Below are 21,459 nucleotides of genomic sequence, written 5' to 3'. Positions count from 1 at the left end.
GTAACGTAAACAAAATGATGAACAATGCTCAAGACTGACTAGTCTGGCTGGCGCCTCAAAACCCTTTTAAGCTCAGACTGAGAAATCGGCATCTCTGGTTCTGTCCGGTCTGTGTAGTCTATAAGGGCCCCATACCCAGATCTATCGGGGTCCCTCATTACCGACCCATCGGTATAGCAGAAAATGGCATCTGATGGGTAGGACTTTAGTGTAGCTGATGCCAAGTTTTGGAGTATGGCAGGTGTTAATCGCCTCTTGGTGGCTCCCTCTTGCCCTATAAGGGACATGTTTATTGGTGGGGCTGGCAATCTCCTCCACGGAGGGCAAGTACTAATTCTTCTAATAGGAATTCTATCAATGGAGAGCCCAGATGATTTTGATACCGCCATCTCCCTCCTTAAGTGTAAAGGGGCCACTCTTGTTAAGATTTCATCAGCGTTTGTTGGGCTTGTACGAAAGGTGCCACAAATGAACCTTAGTGAATGTGATTGTACTCGGTCGAGTGATTCGAGGGCAGTTTTACTAGCTTATACTTGAACTGTATAGCTGTACTCAATTTGTGATCTGACTGCCCCTAAGTACAATGTGCGTAGCTTGTAAGCTTTGGAACCCCACTTTGTGCTGGCCAGCTTTTTTAGTAACGCTAACTTCTCCGAGGCTTTTCTTTCAACTTCCTGGACGTGCTGGAGCATTGACAACTTTCTATCCAGGGTTACCCCTAGATATTTTGGCGTGTTTTCACGTTGGAGTCGCAGCCCACCGAGTTGAAGCTCGAATGAAGCCTTAAGAATGTCGAGAACAAGGTTATCCGCATAAAGCAGTTTCTTTTACCACAGTGAGGTGCGTTTCTTAAATTTCTTAAGTCTAAAGAAGCATCAAGACAATTTCAAGTCACATCATTGCCAGAGTCCACCGACTATAGGCGAGCTGTTATTGGGTCTGAGTTAACTAAACAATTAAAAGCAACAAAGCAAGATGAGACGTTATCATTGAATCCAGAAAAAAATGATTAAGCTGACATCTTGAATGATGAAAAAGAAGAAAATACTTCAATACCGCAGGTTCTAGAGACTAAAGGACAGCACACAAGCATGTCTTTAGTACAAAAATTCATACTGAAGAAGCTGAACCACCAGACAGTGTAAACAATACAGAAAGCAGGATAATAAACTCTAGACTGAACGACATTGGAGATTGGCTTGATGTCATCACAGATAATATTCGCATACACCTTCTCACTCAAGGATCTGAAACAGTTCAGCGTATGGACAGTCAATTCAGAGAGGCGTATAGACATCAAGAATAAGCAAAAGAAAAGGCTAGAAAGCTTTCAAAGGCTTGTTTTTTCCGGCAAATTTCAAACGGCGAGAAAGTTCTTAGAAAGTGGATGTGTTATTCGCCAAAAAAAAAAAGAATCCTTATTTTGCTTCCTTTGCATACTCTTCTCAACAAGATGAAGTACCAAATCTTCATTTAAATCCAAAAATGGATTCAATGAGTGGTGGAGTTATCCCCGAAAATAGAAAAACATGAGACCAGCAGAGCTCACATTCAGTCATCGCTTGTTTGGAGGGAACTTGAGGTTCGCCTGAGAGTAGGGAACAATATGGACAACAAGGCCCAAGATTTGATTATACAAGAGACGAAAACCTGGACAGTTAGTAAAATTACTATCAAAGTACGATCCACTCTTGAGGGAGCATGTGCTTCGAACTAACCTTTGTTCCAGACCGAATACATACAAAATGCATTTCGTCCCGAGACATGACGTTAAACTGCGCTCCTCTTTCCTTAGCACTTTTGGAGCTCAAAAGTGCCCTACTTCTTTTCTATCATTGTGTCTGCCTCCTCTTTTCCTAAGTCTGCCTTCATTGATCATCACACTGTCTCCTTAACTTTAAATTCTCACTACGTCCTAGACCAGTCCGTTTGCCGTGGACTGCGACGGGTAAGGGGGGATAAAGAGATCCTGGTGTTTGAGTGGTGGCTATCTGAGGATAAACCACAACAACACAATACTTTGGCTCTAAGTTCCCCTAGACCTGAGACCCAGATGGCCCGTAGTGGGAGAGCCCAAGAGTGTGTCTAAGCTACACAAAACAATGGAACTCCTTGTAGAAGTAGACAGCAAGACACACTCTGATGGGCTTTTAAGATGCAGAAGACTCTGTGATCTCCAAGTGGAAGTCATGCCACACAAGAGTCTGAACACCAGCAGAGGTGTAATCAGCTCTAGGGACCTACTGGAATGTTCCGAGAAGGAAATAGTGGAGGGCATTGAAGGAGTCACCCATGCCCGGCGCATTACCAGGCGCAGGGAGGGTGAGGAGGTCAAAACCGCCACTATTATCCTCACATTCGGAACTAGGACACCGCCAGAGTATGTGAAGGCAGGATACCTACGAGTTCCAGTGAGGCCCTACATACCTAACCCCATGAGGTGCTTCAAGTGCCAGGGTTATGGACACGGCGCGGCAGTCTGCAAGAGGAACACTGTGTGTGCCAGATGTGCTGGAGAGGGTCATGAGGACAAGGGCTGCACAGCCCAGTTCAAATGCCCAAACTGTCAAGCTGGCCACTCAGCCTACTCCAAGGACTGCCCTGTGTGGAAACAGGAGGTTGCCGTGCAGGAGTACAAGGCAAGAAACGGATGTACCTTTAACCAGGCGAAATCGGCTGTACTGGCCCTACCCAAGGGCCAATTCGGCTTGACAAAGACCTACGCCCAGGCTGTTGCTAAGAAAGGAAGATCCATAGCCACACAGACGGACACATTGACCCCACCACCCCCTCCTCCTCCCCCAACTCAGAAGAAAACACCGCCAAAGAACACACCTCTGAAGAAACAAGAAAGCCCTGTTGTCATGCTAAAGAACAGGTTCTCTGTGCTCGCTGATGAGAGCATGGAGACTGAGCAGCATGTCAAAACCAATACTCCGGGAGAACCCGGAGACATCATGTCTGACACAGGTTCTCCTCAGAGAACCCAGCCAGACACCCCAACCTCTACCGAGTTAGAGGTTGACCAACTCCCTAAGGGGAGAAATCAAAGCGGAGAGGATGCCCGAGGTGAGAGAGGAGGAAATAACCTCCGCTCTAACCAGAGGGATCTCCCCTCTCCAGAGAGAAAGACTTCCCCCAAAAGGGGGTTGTCCTCCTCTCCATCCAAACCCAAGAATAAAAATACCAAGGTCACTGGAATAAAGGGAAACCCCTCCGGGGGCCTCCCAAGGCCAAATAGCTCCAAGTAGGTCATCTAGAATAAGCCATGGATTCCAGAATTGTACAGTGGAATTGTAGAGGCCTCAAGGCCAATTACGAGGAAATGCAGCTACTGATGGACTCTGAGACTCCTGTAGCTGTCTGCTTACAGGAAACATTTCTAAAAGATTGCATCAGCTTCCGAAGCTACCGTGCTTACACCAAGAATGTTGAGGATGCAGAGAGAGCATCAGGTGGAGTCTGTATCCTTGTGAAGGATAGCATCCCCCATGAGAGGGTAGAACTACAGACCACACTACAGGCCGTAGCAGCTAGGATAACCCTTCACAAGGTTATCACTTGCTGCAGCCTGTATCTACCACCAGGCGCTCCATTAAACCGAACAGACATGGAGGACCTATTGAAACAAATCCCCCGGCCTTATTTAATCCTTGGGGATTTCAATGCCCATAACACCATGTGGGGATCCAACAATACCGACACAAGAGGTCGTATGCTGGAGGATATCTTCCTCCAACATGATTTATGCATACTTAATGATGCATCACCGACCTACTTGCACCCAGGAACTGGATCATTCACATGCATTGACCTCACCGTATGCGTCCCCGGACTTCTGGACGATTTTAAATGGTCAGTTAGCAATGATCTACGGGGAAGTGATCACTTCCCAATCATCATTACTAACAATCTCCCTTCATTGGGACGACCTCAGCGGTGGAAACTGAATAAGGCCGATTGGGAACAATTCCAAAAAAGATGCTCTGAGGATATCACAGAAAATATCCTCCATGAACAGAACCCAGCTGATACCTTTGCTAGCAAGCTACTAAGTATAGCCAGGAAAGTTGTACCCCTAACCTCTGCAAATCCAAAACGGCCTAGCAAACCATGGTTTGATACAGCTTGCAAAAGTGCTATTGGTGATAGGAAAAAACGACTGGCTGCATTTATAAAGAATCCTTCCCAGGAAAACCTAAAGCTATTCAGGATAGCTAGAGCAAAGGCTAGACAAACCATACGGTCAGCCAAAAGGAATTCCTGGAGAAGTTTTGTCGGCAGTCTGGATGCCAAAACTTCTACTAGAGCGGTTTGGAAGGCAGTAAGGCGAATCAAAGGGAAAGAATCAAATGCAATAGGGCATTTGAAAAACCAAGGACGAACTGTCACGTCCCCCAGAGAAATAGCTGACTGCCTTGCATCCTCAATAGCAGAAAAATCATCCACTGCACACTACACGCCAGAGTTCCAAAAAGTCAAAACCAGGGAGGAAAGACACCCCATTGATTTCAGGTCAGAGAACAATGAAGACTACAACAAACCGTTCTCGCTTGAGGAACTGAGGGAATCGCTGGACAAGTCACATGACACAGCGCCTGGAGAAGACGAAATCCATTACCAGTTCCTCAAGCACCTTCCCGAACCCTCATTGGCAGTCCTACTAGGGGTCTATAACTGTGTGTGGCAAACAGGCGCTTTCCCAAACAGCTGGAGGAAAGCCACAGTTATACCGATACCTAAACCGGGAAGAGACGGCTCTGACCCAGCTAACTATCGACCAATAGCACTAACAAGCTGCATCTGCAAAACCATGGAAAGAATGATTAACAGTAGGCTGGTCTGGTACCTGGAAAGGAATAAAGTGATCTCAAACTACCAGTGCGGATTCCGGCAGGGGCGGACAACAACTGACCACCTGGTAAGGCTGGAAGCTTATATTAGAAATGCATTACTCAGAAGAGAACATCTAGTAGCTGTATTCTTCGATATAGAAAAGGCCTATGACACAACCTGGAAACATGGCATTCTACGTGACCTGGCGCTTATGGGGCTTAAGGGACACCTCCCCCGTTTTGTGGAGGAATTCCTGAAAGATCGAAAATTTCAGGTCCGAGTGGGCAACTCCGCTTCTGACACTCATGACCAGGAAATGGGTGTACCCCAGGGCAGCATTCTGTCAGTCACCCTGTTCAACATTAAAATAAATAGCATCATAAATGCGCTGTCCCCTGGCATAGAGTGCTCTTTGTATGTCGATGACTTTGTCATTCTTACTTATGGGAAAAACATGAACACCTTAGAAAGGAAATTACAGTTATGTTTAAACAAAATTCAGGGTTGGTCAAACTATAATGGTTTCAAATTCTCAGAATCCAAAACAGTTAGTATGCATTTTTGTAATCTAAGGGGACTCCACCCAGACCCTGAACTATTTATACAAAAAAAGAAGATCCCTGTCGTGAAAACTACAAAATTTTTAGGCCTCACCTTAGATTCCAAATTAATTTTCTCCCCCACATTAAGGAACTTAAGAAGAAATGCCAAAAGTCATTAAACATACTAAGAGTACTCAGCCATACGGACTGGGGAGCTGACAGAGATACCTTGCTGCTGCTCTATCGGAGTCTAATTCGATCCAAGCTAGACTACGGATCCATAATATATGGAGCAGCAAGGAAGTCGTACCTAAAAATACTGGAACCAATACAAAATGCTGCCCTGCGTCTCTGTCTCGGCGCGTTTCGTACATCACCTATCCCAAGTCTCCATGTGGAGGCTGGAGAACTCCCCATGGATATAAGAATGAAAAAGCTTGCAATGCAGTATATAGTCAAGCTAAAATCCAACCCCACGAACCCTGCTTTTGACTCCATATTTAACCCCACAGAGGTAGAATTATACAATCGAAGGCCTAACGTCATACAGCCGTTGGGCCTTCGAATGAGAGAACCCATCCAAAATTTAACCCCACCCATTGACCAAATCTCTAAAATAGAAACCCCTCAGAATCCTCCTTGGCTAATGAATAAACCTAAATTAAATTTATCCCTCCTTAATTTCAAAAAAGAAAATACAGACCCAAGCATACTACAAGTCCACTTTAGGGAACTGCAGGAGAGCTACGGAGATTGTGGCACCATCTACACAGACGGATCCAAAATGGAGGGAAAGGTCGCGTGTGCCTGCTCCTTTCGGAACAAAACAATCTCCCGTAGACTCCCCGATGGCTGCTCCATCTTTACGGCCGAATTGCACGCAATATTGCTTGCACTTATGGCCGTAAAAGCATCAGAAAGGAGTAAATTTATAATCTGCTCCGACTCCAAATCTGCATTGCAAGCTTTGGGGCGGATGAAGACTGACATCCCATTGGTACATAAGAGCCTGAAGCTGTTGGACCTAATAACAGCCGACCGTAGGGATGTCACCTTCATCTGGGTCCCCTCCCATGTTGGCATTGAGGGAAACGAAGCCGCAGACAGAAAAGCAAAGAGAGCCCTAAATCATGCGGTGTCAGGAACCCAAATTCCCTACTCGGACCTGAGACAAAGTATTGCCTCTGCCACCTATCGAGAGTGGCAGAACCGATGGGAGGCTGAGACTCACAGTAAACTCAGGCAGATTGTGGCGGATGTCAGGTGGCGGCCCACATCTAAGGGTCTGACAAGGCGTGGTAGCACAACCATGTCCAGACTTAGGATTGGCCACACCTACATCACGCACTCTTTTGTACTGAAGAGAGAGGAGCCCCCACTTTGCGAGTACTGTGACTCTCGCCTCACCGTGGAACATATCCTCGTTGATTGCCCCAGATACCAGGATGTCAGGGCGAAACATTTTAGAGCCACTAATCTAAAAACACTATTTAATAATGTCGACCCTGGGAAGGTACTGGGCTTTATTCGAGAAGTGGGGCTATCTACGAAGATCTGATTTCTGAATTTGTGAACATGCACTATTTACATTAGATTTTTACCAAATATTTAAATTTTTACTACCTTTACTATTTTAACTGTGAATAGACCTTAATTTTAATTATATGACTGTATAGAATCTGGCCCTTGTTGTTTAGAGAGAGAGTGGTCCTTGGGGGACTGCAGGCGCGACATGGCCTAAATTGTGCCGATGTGCCTCAAATCAACAAATCAAATCAAATCAAACAAAATGCATTTATTACAAAATTGGGGGATCACGCTAAAAAACAAATCATACAGCAAGTAAAACAAGCCAAATATTTCTCTATTATTTTTGACAGTACACCTGACATCTTAAAGCTGGATCAAATTTCCAAAATTTTACCGTACGTTGTCATGGATAATGACGGAGTGCAGGTTCGTGAGTCTTTGTTGACTTCATCGACACAAAGGACAAGCATGCTGCTGAAATCGCAGAGATGATTCTAGAGAAACTGTGCGTTCGGATGGCTTAGACATAATGGACTGCAGGGGTCAAGTCTATGATAATGCTGCGGTCATGAAAGGTCAAAACTACGGTGTCCAAAAACGTATTCTAGAAGTCACTATTCATTGCCTGCTCAAACTCTGGAGACATTAACTAGCTGAGATGAAAATTCATCGACTAGATCTGAAGAAGGTGGATTATTGGTTGCTGTTCAGTCTTTTAATTTTCTCACCTATCTTGGATTTTGGGCTCCTGTATTAATTGAAATTAATGATGCGCAAGTCTACCTTCAATAACAAGGATTGTCTATTCGAGACTGCTCACTCAAACTAAAAACATTTAGAGACATTTTTAAGTAGTAATCGAGAGAACATCGCTGAAGCCAGCATTACCTTTGCCGAAAGCGTGTGTTAAGATCTGAGAATCAGTACAGAACCACAAAATTGGTATTGGCCATAAGAAAAAGATGCCAGGTGAGAAAAGTGACTACTCAGTACTTACACACAAAGAAGAGCAACGAAGGAAATTTTATTCTACCTTGGACAGGATTGTTCAAGAAATAATCACCCGATTCGAGCAACTTCATGATGTAGCAGATAGATATGAATTTTTGTTGCCTTCCCAGCTATTAAATCCTCAGGTCGAAATCAATCTCGATATTACTCCTAGCGACATTGATAAAACGAATTTCTGCTGGAGCGAAAGAGGCTTCAACGGTTTGTCACAGTTTCATCAGAAGCCTCCGAACTTCCAAAGCAAAGACCTGTTGAGCTCTTGAAATTTATAAAAAAAATATCAGCTAGATGATTTAGTCTCGAATATCGTCATCATGATTCGCATATTTTTTACTATTGCGGTAGGCGTTGCTACATGCTAGAGAAGTTTTTCCAAACTTAAACTGATCAAAAATTACTTGCGATCAACGATGACAAATTTACGACTCACTAATTTGGCCATTTTGTCCATTGAACAAGAGTTGGTGGGAAAAAATGAATTTCGATAAAATTATTGATACTTTTGCCAGCAAGAAAGCGCGTAAAATTCATTTGTAGTATGTTTATGTAAAAGTGATTTTTTTCGAATTGACAATATTTGATTAATGAATACATATTATTTTGAACAGGTTTTGCAATGTTAATGTTATTAATTAGTTAGTTTTTTTTGGGGGGAGGGGGGCATCAAGATGAGGTACCGCACCAGGCATCATATACTCTAGCTACGCCACTGTCTAGATCTAATAATAAAAAAAACTTATTTAAAAAAGGCAAGACTCTAGTCTAGATTTAGATTTTAGATCTAGAGTCTAGTAATCTAGTAGATGATTCTAGCTAGGGCTAGTAGGGGCAGGGCTCACTTCTATGATCTAGCATTACTAGATTAGTGTATATAGATCTAACTTCAAGATCTGAAACTAAATCTAGAGTATATAATTTGGATTTAGGTCTAGTCTATACCTAAATCTAGAGAAAATCTAATATCTAGTTAAATAGTAGCTCTAGTGACACTCTATTCCTAGACAAGTTAAAGTCTAGACTTAGACTCAGAGAATATTGTATGTCTAGATCTGTAATACTTAATTAACTTAATACTTACTAGTTTCTTTATTAGACCTAGATATAGATAGATGTAAATTGATGGATCTACTTTGTTACTATTATCATAGAATTAAAATAACATCTTGACTAGATCTAGATATCTAGTATAAAAATCAGTCTAAGACTAAGTACTCTAAGCTACCATTAGTTAGAAGATCCAGTTAGCTAGTTCTATATTTGGTAAGATCTACTGATTACTCTGTCAGCCAATAAATATTTAGATCTATTAGATCTTTTATTTGAAATAGAGTTAACTTTTAACATAGGTGCTACAAAGTTTGATTTATACTAATATAGTAGTACTAGGTAGGCCTATCTACGTGCATATAATATATAAAAAAAAATGAAATGTTTAAACATACATGTAGATTATAGTAATTTAAGTAAAAGCTTAAAATTTATAGTTTGTATTTAAAGACATATATATTTATATATATATATATATATATATAGCGGTAAATGTTTTATTTATGTCGAGAAGTATAAGAGGCATCATGCTTGCAGGTTTTTTCGGATTGCCGACCCCCCCCCCCCCCCTTGCAGGCAAAACGGGGTTCTGTTGCTTGCATCCATGTGTAGATCTATAGATCAATAGACTATATATCTAAATCTATTAATATTATCTAAATCTAGGAAATTATAGCTACTTTATTTCTTTAGTCTTCTGTCCTAAAGTGTCTCTATATTTAGAGATTTACTATTATACTAATTTTGTTTATCTAGTGACATAGTCCAATATAAATATTCATTAATTAAAAATCTTACTGCTCTATTTTACGTCTCTTCTAGTTTCTTTGTTTTCTTGAGTTGATGGGTCAAACAGAGAACCCATACCTCTTATATTGGTCTATCCAACGTTAAATAGCATATAGAAATAGAATATATATATATTCTTGTTTGATTTGTAAAAATTTCTGTTAAAAAAAAACTAATTTAATGCTCTGAGTTTGATATTTTAAAATAATTTTGTCCGTATGGTTATTCTGTGATAACTTTTAATATATATATATTATAATACCTACATAGTTCAAGTTTTTAGTCTGTATTTATATTTAATAACTGGTTTAGAATTTAATAAATAAGATTTCATATAAGTAGTTTTCATTTATTATTTTTTTGTTTCTTTTGATAGCTTACTACTAATTTTTATGGGTTGAAAGACATGCTTCAATGTGGTTTCCATTTCTGTAATTCATCTGATTATTTTTGTAAAATTTCAGTAGTATCATGTATTGTTTTTTTTATTACTCTCTATAATAATATAAGAAATAAAAATAATATATAGTAATAAATGTAAAAATGTAATATGAAACAGTAGTAGGTCTAAGACTGTTCTCTGAGCTTTGCCTGATTTCACTGTCATTTATGTTGATTTGGAGCCATTTATTATTTCAATTTTATATCTACCAGAGAGAAAATACTGGATCCATTTGTGTAATGGTCCATTAATGCCAAAATACTTTATTTGTTGTATCATATTATAAAATAATGTAATAAATCTAAGACGGCAGCTCAACGAAAGATCAAGGCAAAGATGAATGGTGATAAAAAGATACATGTGAGATGATCACAATTAACTTAAATGTCAGTCTTGGTTATCTGATCTCTCTGCCCTTGCGTAGAGGATTCACTTTTGCCACCTATATAAAATACTAAAAAATTAGATAGATAGATATATAATGCTGGAATATCTTGTTATTATTTTATAAAAGCTTCTTTTTCTCTGCATTCTCAGGCCCCCCACCCTACTTCCTCCCCCCCATTGTTGGCAACTAAAGCACTACTTCAGTTCTCCGGCTGGCTAAAGGGGTGCAAATGACTATTTTTTTCATCTAGGAGGGCAACACTGGTAAAAGTTTGAGAAACAATGCTCTAGTGTTTCGGAAAATACTACAGACACCCATAGATAGGAAACCCTTGTGAATAATCTACACGTTTGGGCCTCGAGGCCTTTATCGGCTACAAGCAAATGAAAAAGATTTCAACTATTAAGATAAATTAAGCTTTTAGTTAACTCTTCAGTGTTGTTAGTTAACAAGACAAAAAAGAAATGAGCATCCACTGATGTAAAATTGTGGAAAATCTGGAAGAGACTAAGGTAAATGAGTGTGACAAAAATAAGGGGGTCGGGGGGGGGGGGAGAGAGAGAAGGGAACAAAATTTTTACCTCTATTTCATTTTTAAGAAATGTGAGTTGGTTGTTGATCCATTGTAGTATAACAGTGATGAGGCCCTTTAATTATAAATGCTTTCAAAATAAAATATAATATATAATATTGAAAAGGTCATCAGAACATTACAATGCATTGTGATGGTTTTATATAAAACTCTTTTGTTTTTAACTTTGTACATAAATCAGTAAACTGTTCTTGAAACTGTGTACATTAAATAAATCATTACATAAGCTGTTAAATAAATATAGCTGAAGTCATTACCTGAGACTGTTTGATAACTTTGGTCAACATTATCTAATATTGCTTTGTTTAATTCCTTTAAACTCTTGGTATTAAGGTTAGTCAAAAAGATATATATATATATATCATTTTGCTATACATTTTCTATCTTGTCTTTGTTAAGTTTCTAATTTAGATGTAATAGTCTTTTTTTTAATAATTTATTTATATATATATATTAATATATAATATTTTTCTTACTATGAAGGTAATTGCTTTTTAAGTTGTATATAATTTTGATTTAAGAATGTTACCTGTAACTAATAAAAACTGTAACAACAAAAATTTTATAAATTTTTTTAAACCTCTGAAGTTGTTCATTATACCTCTATGTTTCATGTTACTTTAGTTTGTTACGTATCTCATTGGTATTTGTTAAAAATGAAACAATTTATTTTAATGTTACTTTCCTTTGATGTGTTTATAAGATTTCCCTTTTTTTTTCTTGCTTTATCTTGTCATGTTTTATCCTTTACTTCTGAAATAGCTATTTCTTATCTAAAAGCTTGCACTTCACCTGATCCTTAACTAAGTTTTACATAAGGTGCAGGAAAGATAACTCTTCATCCTTGATACCTTGCTGTTCACTGCACCTACAGACTTGAGGAGTTCTTCTTTGTAAGTTCATGGCCAAGGCCAGGTTTATTTTGCAGGTGTTTGCTTGGCAGAAGATTTAGTATTTAGGCCTAAGAGAAACAAAATGTCTTTTAAAACATGGCAGGGACATCCCCTGGCTGTAATCTTGTTCATGTACACAACAAAACATTTTGAGTGCTTGTTAGATGCACTGGGAGTTTGGAACGCCCTTGTCTTGTTTAGTTCTTTCTGTTATTTACTTAAAGGACATTGTCTTATAAGAGTCTTATGTTTCAAGAATCCTGGAAGGATGTATATGTACAATTTGATGAAGTAGTTTGAAGTAAGTAGTTTTATAAGTTTGCTGTAGATGAACATTGAGACTATTTAATGTTTTTTTAATTGTTTTTGCCTGTGTTGCCCTTTTTAGGGGTCCTGTAAGGGGAAAAGCCGCTATTAGGTTTGTGCAAAATGTCCATCTGTCACTCTAAGATCTCAAAAACTAGAAGAGAAATGAAAAATATTATTTCACCATGCGATGTGGCTTGGAAAGTGTAGATGCAATAGCTACTTTTGGTTTTCTAAAAGCAAACTTTTTAGTTTATAAAATTAATTATGCCAGCAATTCTTTTCATAAAAATACACCAATTCGAAAACAATACATTAAAAAATGTAAGGGAGATCATGTTACAATGTGTTAAACAAACAAAGATAATTTTTTGTGTATTTTCAGTATAACTAGTCAAGTCAAATATATTTATAAAATGTACAAGAAATGTTCACAACAAATATAAATATTAGTTACTGTGTTTTTTTCTGGTCCACTAGCTGCTAAAATTAAAAGAAAACATTTATGTTAGTTTATAAAGTCTAAGAATGCACTTTGATGTAAATATCTTGCACATTTTTTAAAATGGATGTTTTATGCAGCGACTTTTGTGCAGTGGCGTGATGACCACAGCAAAACATGGTACTAAACTAGTTCCCTCAAAAAGTTTTAAATAATCAGATTTTATTTTTATTTTTTTTGTGCCCCCATCAGGTCTGTGTGTCATGTTAAAAAAAAAAAAAAAAAATTTAATAGCTATTGAAAATGTGATTTAACCTTTAATGTTCCTTCCGAAACATCACAATAGTTTTAAGTATCTATAATAAATTGTTCCGGATGTTTTTGTGAAAAACAAATCAATGCCAAAGATTGTTTGTATGCTCTTCTAACTTATATTACATTTAATTTCCGTGCTTAATCGTTTCAAAAACTCATGTTGTTCTGTTGTTGTTTTAAGCAAATAGCTTATAAATGCAAAATGAAAATCTCAATACTGACATATATATATATACAAGAGTTAGCTATTTCTTAAATAATTTTTTTTTCTGATTTTCTCTTTGTCTTTTGCATCACAACATTTCAGCACAAATGTATTAATTGTACTTGGTGTTAAATATTTAACTATCATGCAAAATGTTCCGGAACTGTGGAACTAGCTTACTAGTGACTTCTTTCCAATTACAGTCAGTCAGCATTGACCCGTTCTTACAAACAAGAATTTACTAGTTCACAGAGATGTATGTGGACGCAAAAAATGTGAAAGTTTAGCTGCAAAGTTTTTAAGTGTGGAAATACAACTTCTGGCACCCATAAAACTCCGGAAGAAAATCTGACTTGATCTTTTATTTCAGGTCATGATTTGATGGATGCTAGGTGTACTAGAGCTGAATCAGCTTTTGCACGAAATGGTGAACTGAGGATATTGGAAACTGTTCCAAGGTTTTAAAGTCTTAAAATTTGCTTTCTATTTCCACATCCAAAGTATTCAAATTTGTCTTGTACTTTTCAATCATTTCACTAGAAATAGCTTCATCTTTAAGCAAAGAAAAATGACAAAGCCTGTTGTTACTTGTTGGATTGGACAAATAGAATTGGTTGAAAAGAGGCAGACAACCCATTGTAATAATGTCATTGGCAAACCTGAAGTATGTCTTCCACTCTTCTATAGAAATATCAGAAACAAAGTCACAATCAATATCCTTCATGGCACATATTAATTTCTTGCTTGTTACACTTGCCATATTCTTCCTTGCCAACTGAACACTTTCAACATAGTTCTTCATAGCATTGAATAAATACTGGCCTGAATTTGCATCTTTGACTGATTGTTTGAACATATTGCCAATTAGAATAATCTTCGTTTAGTGTCAACTTTTTAGAATGACATGTAGAGACAATGTTTCTTTAGCCTCTTCATCATAAGAATCTGAAGTTTCAATAATCTTTATATTTTAAATTTATAATTTTAAATATATATATATTATCTGATGGCACATCTGTTATTTGTGGGTGTTCGCGGGCAGCATAAAACGCTCCAGCGGGCCACATGTGGCCCCACGGGCCGTAAATTGCCCACCCCTGGTCTAGATATATAACAAATTTAATTACATGACTAGTCCTTGGCCAAACTAATTGATACAAGTACACTTTATAGAAGCTTTGTTGTTGTTTTTTTTTTTTATATATTTTCTTAGCTTTTTATCTTTAAACACCAGTTTATATAAACACTTTAAAAAATTTGAGTTGAAACATTTACATAATCTTAGGAATTATTATACATCCTCATTTAGAGAAAAGGGTTACATGAAGCATTGCAGAAACATATATTTTAGCTGTGTAATTTTATTAGATCTATTTTAAATTTGAAATGTGATTTAGTGATTTAGTTTTTAATTAGTCAATTTTTCATGTATATATTTCAATAAGTGGATAAACATTGTATTTTAAAACAGTGTTGACTTATTCAATTTTTTTTGTTCTAGGAACTAGATTTGCAATGAAGTCTATGTGAGGATGGGAGCTTGCTATTCTAAACATATTGAATCTCATGAACACAGACCAACTAAATTACCTAGTTCCAAGCGAAAAAGAAAAAATGTTGCTGATTATACATCTCCAGAGACTGCCCTTTTAAACACAGAAGATGGCAATTTAGAAGTTGTTCACATACAAAAAGAAATTTTGCCATCTGACAAATCAAATTCAAATTATGTTCCTTCAAGGTCATCCACCCCTGAATTGACTCCCAATATTACTGTTAATATTAAAAAAGGTGATGGGGGTGTTGCACCATCTGACAGTGGGATTGAGAGTATCGGCATTGCTCCTGAAGAGATCCAAGAACCTGTGGCTTCAAACACTGATCATGATGAACTTACAAAGAAATTGGAGCGACTGAGTCGTGGCTCGTGTGCCAGATGTGGAAATTTTAAACTAGATGATTCAGCTTTTACTGCGTTGTTAGCTGACACCTATTGTTCCTGTGGACCACGACTGGCTGGTAGATCAAACATAAACCCACATTGTAAAACACATGGTCAGAAAAAACAGATATCTGCTGATGGCAATGAATGCAGGACGTCAAACCTGAAAAAAACTGCTGATGTTCAAAATGCTAAAAGTGTTAGAATCTCAGTACAGTCAGCAGGCACTTTGTCATCTGCTGTAAATGAGACTGATCTTCTTTTAGACTCCAATGATTTCTTTCAGGCTCCTCTGGCTCATTTTGATTCTTTGGACATCATTGACCACATGTCACAAAGCAAACAGAAACGAAGAAGTTTGCTGAGTGAAATTTTAAATATAACAGACTCCATTTGCCGATGTGACTTTTACTCAAATGAATATTATTGCTCTGAAGATAAACATTATGACGTTGATATGCCAGAAGAATCTCATTCTCCTTTGAACGACTCCTCACTGGTCTCAGGTGGTAAAACTTCATCACAGTCACACATGAACTGCTACAATCCAAATGACCAATTCAGTAAATGCCAAGTGGAGTCACTTCAAGAAGTCATCTCAAACAGCAAAAAAAGTGCCAGCTTGCCAAAAAATGTTTCATTTGCAGCCCAGAATTCCATAGAAAAGGAAATATCTTCTAAACCTAGAATGTCAGAAGAATGTTGTATATCACAGGAAGCTTGTGCATTAGAAGCATCATCTGGGATTTTAACTCACAACAGTACTTCTGATCCACTATTAAGTAAACTCTCAGCTAAAGGTAATAAGTAGTAGCAGTTAACACTGTAATGGAATTATTATAGAAATACTGATTTCATAAAACATAACAATAGTCTGAAAAATATGTAATGAAACCATTCATCTAAATATCCATTTATATGTATATATATATATAGAGATATATATATATATATATATATATATATATATATATATATATATATATAGATAGATAGATAGATATAGATAGATAGATAGATAGATGAATGGATATTTCTATATATATCTATACATTAAATATCATTGTAGGTAACCACAAACGAACATTGTCATTAAACAGTCAAGGTGCACTCTTGAGTGATTCTAGCAGTGAAGTTCTCAATAACTTTACAGAGGAAGATTTGGTGAGTCTAGATCTGGATAGTGTGGCTTCACTTTCACATAACAGCCTCAAGTAAGTTGATATGTAATCAGTTGATACTTTGCCAAGATATAAAAAAGAAAGAATGAAAGGAAAGCGTGTTCATAATTTGATTTGTTTGGTTTTAACATTTCAGTTTTTTACTATGGTACTGGTATTAACTTTGTGCACTATATATTTTAAGTACTTAAAAAATTATTTATGAGCTTTTTTTTTTAATTATACATTTTTCATTGTACATCTTTGCTTTTAACACACATAGGTGGGTTTTTTTTTATTAAGAACAGGGTTAAAAGCTAAGTCCCTGATTAACATGCATGATTAGATTAACACATGAAATGCAGAAGATGTAATTCTCTTTTGAAGTAATGTCTGTAATCTATAAGATAAGATATTTACAAATAGTCATTTTATTTTCTATTTTTATAGAGTTAACTAAAATGTTTTGTGTTTTCATTTATATAGGTATCTTATTGACAGCTCTGAAGACCTGGCTTCATCAACCCAAAGTGTGGACAAAATGAGGTTTGAGGGTGTTGACTATCTATTGATTCCTCAGAACATTTATCACCAGATTCAATCTGATCTTGGAAATCTTAAACAGCAGCTGCTCAACCTTTCCACTTTAATCCAAGAGGTTAGTCACACAAATATAAACATAATTTTATATCCTACAAATCTTATCACCAATGTACATTTTAAATGTCCTTTTTTTTTTTTTTTTTCACAGGACAGTGAAGACCAATGATGTTATCAGTGTTGAAAGAACTTGTTGTCACAGGATCACAGACTGTTCAATTATTTGGCATAAACAAACTCTGAACAAACTGTTTATTGTCTTTTTCTGAATCACTTAATAAAAAAAAAGAAACATGTTTGAATATATGTGCCTACTAATTGGTCTGCAAGTAAAATTAGCTTATTATTATTCTAGATGCAAAATATTATGTAAAAAGAATTCAGATTTTTTAACATTAAGAATTTTTTTATCACTTTGAAATTCTGAATGTTAAAATGTCTTTTATTATTTTAGAGCCAATTACAGTAGATTTAATCAGAAATTGCTGTCATAATATTGCATACTTTTGTTATATAGCTGTATACTTGACTACTATTAGATTTTTTTCATCTCACGTGAAAGGCTTAATTCTGCTTCTTTAAAACACATTTATGTAAGTCAAAATCTTCTGTTTTGCAGATTAAAATTACAAATTAATATTATTTCCATTAAAACAGTGTTTTTGTACTTATTGTTTTAATTGATAAACTTTTAAATTTTTGGGTTATATTATTGTGCTTATAAAGAATAAGATATGCTAGAATTTGTACATAATGTTTTAGGTAGGTCAAATGAAAACAAAATTTGGTATGAAAATATTTAGTAAATTGAAGTAAAGGAATCAATTGCTTTGTATGAGTATTTCACTACTTACCATGATCCCTTTTAGACCTTGTTGATGAAAGACCATTTTTTTTTAAACAAAAGTCTTCCACTTTTATAATTAAGATAATTAGTACCATTAGCACTTGATCTGTGTTCATTGCATCCTATATTACTTAGTTAACCAATTTGTTTGTAACACTGTTGTATTTGCATCAATAAGTTTAAGATATCAATTATAGAAGTATTGAGACAGAGAACATACCCTAGACTATTTGGTCAATTTAAGCCTTTGTAGATGAAAAGAGGAAATTGAGAATATAACAACAAATAACAATCAAGAAAAAAAAGGTATAACTTGAATGGTGATTTTATCCTTAGTCATAACTCCCATTCTTCAAAAAAAAAAAATGTCAGAGATCAAAATTTACATTGTTAATTTCGTTAGCTTATCAACCCACACAATTTTAAGGTTGTTTTTTGTGGGTTTTTTTAATAGAAATTCTCTATGTATGTATTTGCTGTTACTCCTATATTTGAACAAAATGTTCACATATTTGTTAGTGGGCTGTTTAGATTGGTTCAAACAGCTGTGGTTGTGTTCATGATGGCATATTGACATTCAAGCAATATTTATTTATTAATGTGTTATTCAAATGTTAAACTATTAAGATTAACTAAAAACTAAATGAAATATCTTGTTAAAACTGCCAGGTTATTTATCACATCTGCATATCATTCAATATACAGCCTATATCAGTATTGTTATCCATATCAAGCATTCCTCTTATTTACTTTTCAGCAATAGTCAATGAATTTTTTGTACCATTGAAATAAAAGTGTGTGTATGGATACTGTTTTTGATGTGAAGCTTTAAACCAGAATCCTGTCTCACTGTGCAGACATTGTATTGAGACTCTTGCTTCTTTTACTATTTTGGGCAACAGTTTTCATTTAGAAGTATTCATTCTTGGAGTAAAACAAATTTCTTATCATCAAACTATGTGCAATCATTTTATTTATTGAATATTTTTATATACCACTTTTGTTTTCTCCTTTTGTTGTAAATATCTTACATGTATCATTTTAACTAGTCTTTAATTCAAAATAAATTTTAAGGATCTATGATAAAAATTCAGTTATTTTACAAAACATTTATATTCATCAAGACTAGAACAAGGAAAACCACAGCAGTCCATGTTTTGAAATCAGTCTAGTTATTGTGCACTTGATCAATTAATAATATACATCTATTTCAATTTTTAGAAAAAAAAAACAAGCAAAAAAATAATAACATTTTCATTTATAAAATCTAAAAACTAATCTATGATAAAAATAGGAACATTCTTGTCTTTTCATATTATTTTCGAAAGGTTTATCTGAATATTTCATTTAAGTTGTGAGTGCTTTGTGTTTATTTTGTACTTCACTGGTCACACAAACAACATATCACATGTAGTTTTAAACAGAATTTATAATGGACCAAAATGTAATTAGTTTTATGTTTAGTATTGGGTGTGTTTTTTTTTTTTACTTTACATTTTCATTTTTTTTCACTGGCTTTGTTTAATACAATTTAAGTGTGAATGTCAATAGTTCTATGGTATTCATTTCAACGGTTCATATCATGGTCTGCCATCACCTGTATCCTTTAGGAGATTTGGGCAAAAGGTTGTAACAATCCTCTATCTAGAATAAACATATATAATTTGTACGACATTTCTTTTTTTATCACTAGTCAGTTTTCACGAAACAATAAAGTGGACTAGGTTGTGATTTTTTTTTTTTACATCTTCTATGTCCTCAAACATTGTACTCTTATTTTCTCTACTCTTATGTTACTCCTTAAAGAAGAATGAAGTATACTTGTAGGATAAGCTACTTTACAATAAGGAATTAGGTGGGTAAAAGTTAAGATTTATTTTCTTTGTGTATTTCCTGGTTAGGTTTTTTTATAGTGACAATAAAGTCATAAGAAAAGAAAGATTAGAATTAGATATGAAATAAAAACAGTTCATATATTAGCGTCTTTAGAGACAGTCCAGTTTTATTAATCGAGAAGTTTTTGGACATAGTTATTTGATTGGCAACATGACATAGACGTCAGATTAAATGTTTGAATCATCAGCACTCTTTGATTGTCTCATTGCATTGTTAGACTTTGGCTTGTGTTCAGTTGGTTAGCTGGAATTAGTTGTTACCTTTGCCTGAACAGAGTCAACACTCTTCTCAAGACTCAGCGAAGAGCTTGTTAACAATATTGATGTACTTATCATTTTTTTTAAGTGGTAGTTTTCTGACAAAATTACATAACAAACCAATGCTGCATATTGACCAAACTCACTTCAGCTGATTTTGTTTTAAGTGAATCATTAAGATGACTTTGTCTCCAAGAGTTCAATGAGCTGTAGGCATGTATGTTCTTAGAACGCTTAGTAAACGCTTACAATGGAAGGACCAGATACTTTTTGTTTTCCATGTGAAATTTTAAAATGCTTGCTCCTTTGTACCAAATGAACTATATCAGTACAAAATAAATGAAAGAAACTTATTTGTCTTTTTATTTGTGTGTAATTTATATATTTATTTACTTTCAATTTCTTTATTATATTTTAGGTGCTAGAGTATTTAGTGGTACATGTATACTTAGCTGTGGCAGCTAAAGTTGACATATCAGTATACTACCTGCAATAACCTGTTTGTTAAAAGGGGAGACAAATTAGGATATTATAATGACACTTGGCTGCTGCTCTTAGATGCTTCTTAATGGTTAGAACTTTGCATGATGAAACAAGTAAGAACAGGACACACAACATTATCACCTTAACAGAATAAGACCGTAAGGTTGTTATTGCCAAGTGGTAATGGACATAAACACTCCACTACTTATAAAACGCTTCCATATGGCATGCGTCTCAAATAGCTTCTGACAACCACTCCAACTCTCGGCCTTTGCGTGTTGCTTAGATATTGAGTCCAGTGGAACTGTACACTAAAAGGAGAATGGGTGAATCATTAAGATGACTGGCCCCTAAACCAGTAAGCTTCGGGCAGGAGGTTCTCGTTAGCCTTAGTTGGTTACCCACCTAGGAGAAAACTCTAAATTCAAACTTCTGCTGCCCTACAGCTATACTAAACATGGGGAATGCTTCAGGAGTCATCTCTGAGGAGAAATCAAGAGCTGGCGACCTTTAGGCATTTTCAGCACCCAATGCTACACACTGGCACAACCTGCGACTCCGCTGACCCCAAACTGTATCGGCAGTTGCCATTTCTTTTGATACATCAGGTGGATGGAAAGGGATGGTGTTAGACTGCTGTGTGGGCGACAACTTTCCGACCATGGTTAATACTCATTTATCTTAGAGGATTCCTAGTAGCTTTGCGACTGAAGGGCTCTTACAAGGCCGTACTTCTGTTTCACTGGCATATGAAAAAAAAAATATTTAGTCATTGTATTAACTAAACTATAATATTTGTCGAATTCTTTATGTGGTAAACTATTGTATATTAATTAATATTGTAGGACTATGAGTTTATCTTTTCAGACGAACGTTCATATGAAAAGAATTTATTTTTTTAAAATATGTTTTCATATTTAAGAGGGTTAGGTTCAT

At 36.1% G+C, this 21,459-nt stretch overlaps 1 protein-coding gene across 10 annotated transcripts in view; it reads left to right on the top strand.

Annotated features, from left to right (window-relative positions):
• Positions 1-20,393, top strand: part of LOC106054432 (uncharacterized) — a 44,371-nt gene extending 23,978 nt beyond the window's left edge. For 5 of the 10 annotated variants that reach the window (XM_013210288.2, XM_056020586.1, XM_056020587.1 and 2 more), the window contains 4 exons: positions 14,840-16,080; positions 16,350-16,494; positions 16,927-17,098; positions 17,192-20,393. In XM_013210288.2, the coding sequence (XP_013065742.2) occupies positions 14,871-16,080; positions 16,350-16,494; positions 16,927-17,098; positions 17,192-17,209 (1,545 nt within the window). In that variant the 5' untranslated portion in view covers positions 14,840-14,870 and the 3' untranslated portion in view covers positions 17,210-20,393. Of the gene's footprint in view, positions 1-10,734; positions 11,098-11,855; positions 12,071-13,708; positions 13,797-13,845; positions 14,003-14,839; positions 16,081-16,349; positions 16,495-16,926; positions 17,099-17,191 lie in introns of those variants that run through there. The other 5 variants (XM_056020589.1, XM_056020583.1, XM_056020584.1 and 2 more) reach the window with 5 other exon arrangements.
• The last annotated feature ends 1,066 nt before the right edge of the window (positions 20,394-21,459 follow it).

Source organism: Biomphalaria glabrata, chromosome 2 (assembly GCF_947242115.1).
Source record: "Biomphalaria glabrata chromosome 2, xgBioGlab47.1, whole genome shotgun sequence".
Lineage (NCBI taxonomy): Eukaryota > Metazoa > Mollusca > Gastropoda > Planorbidae > Biomphalaria > Biomphalaria glabrata.
Note: the sequence above shows the minus strand (reverse complement) of the source record. Positions and strands in the feature narration are given on the sequence as shown.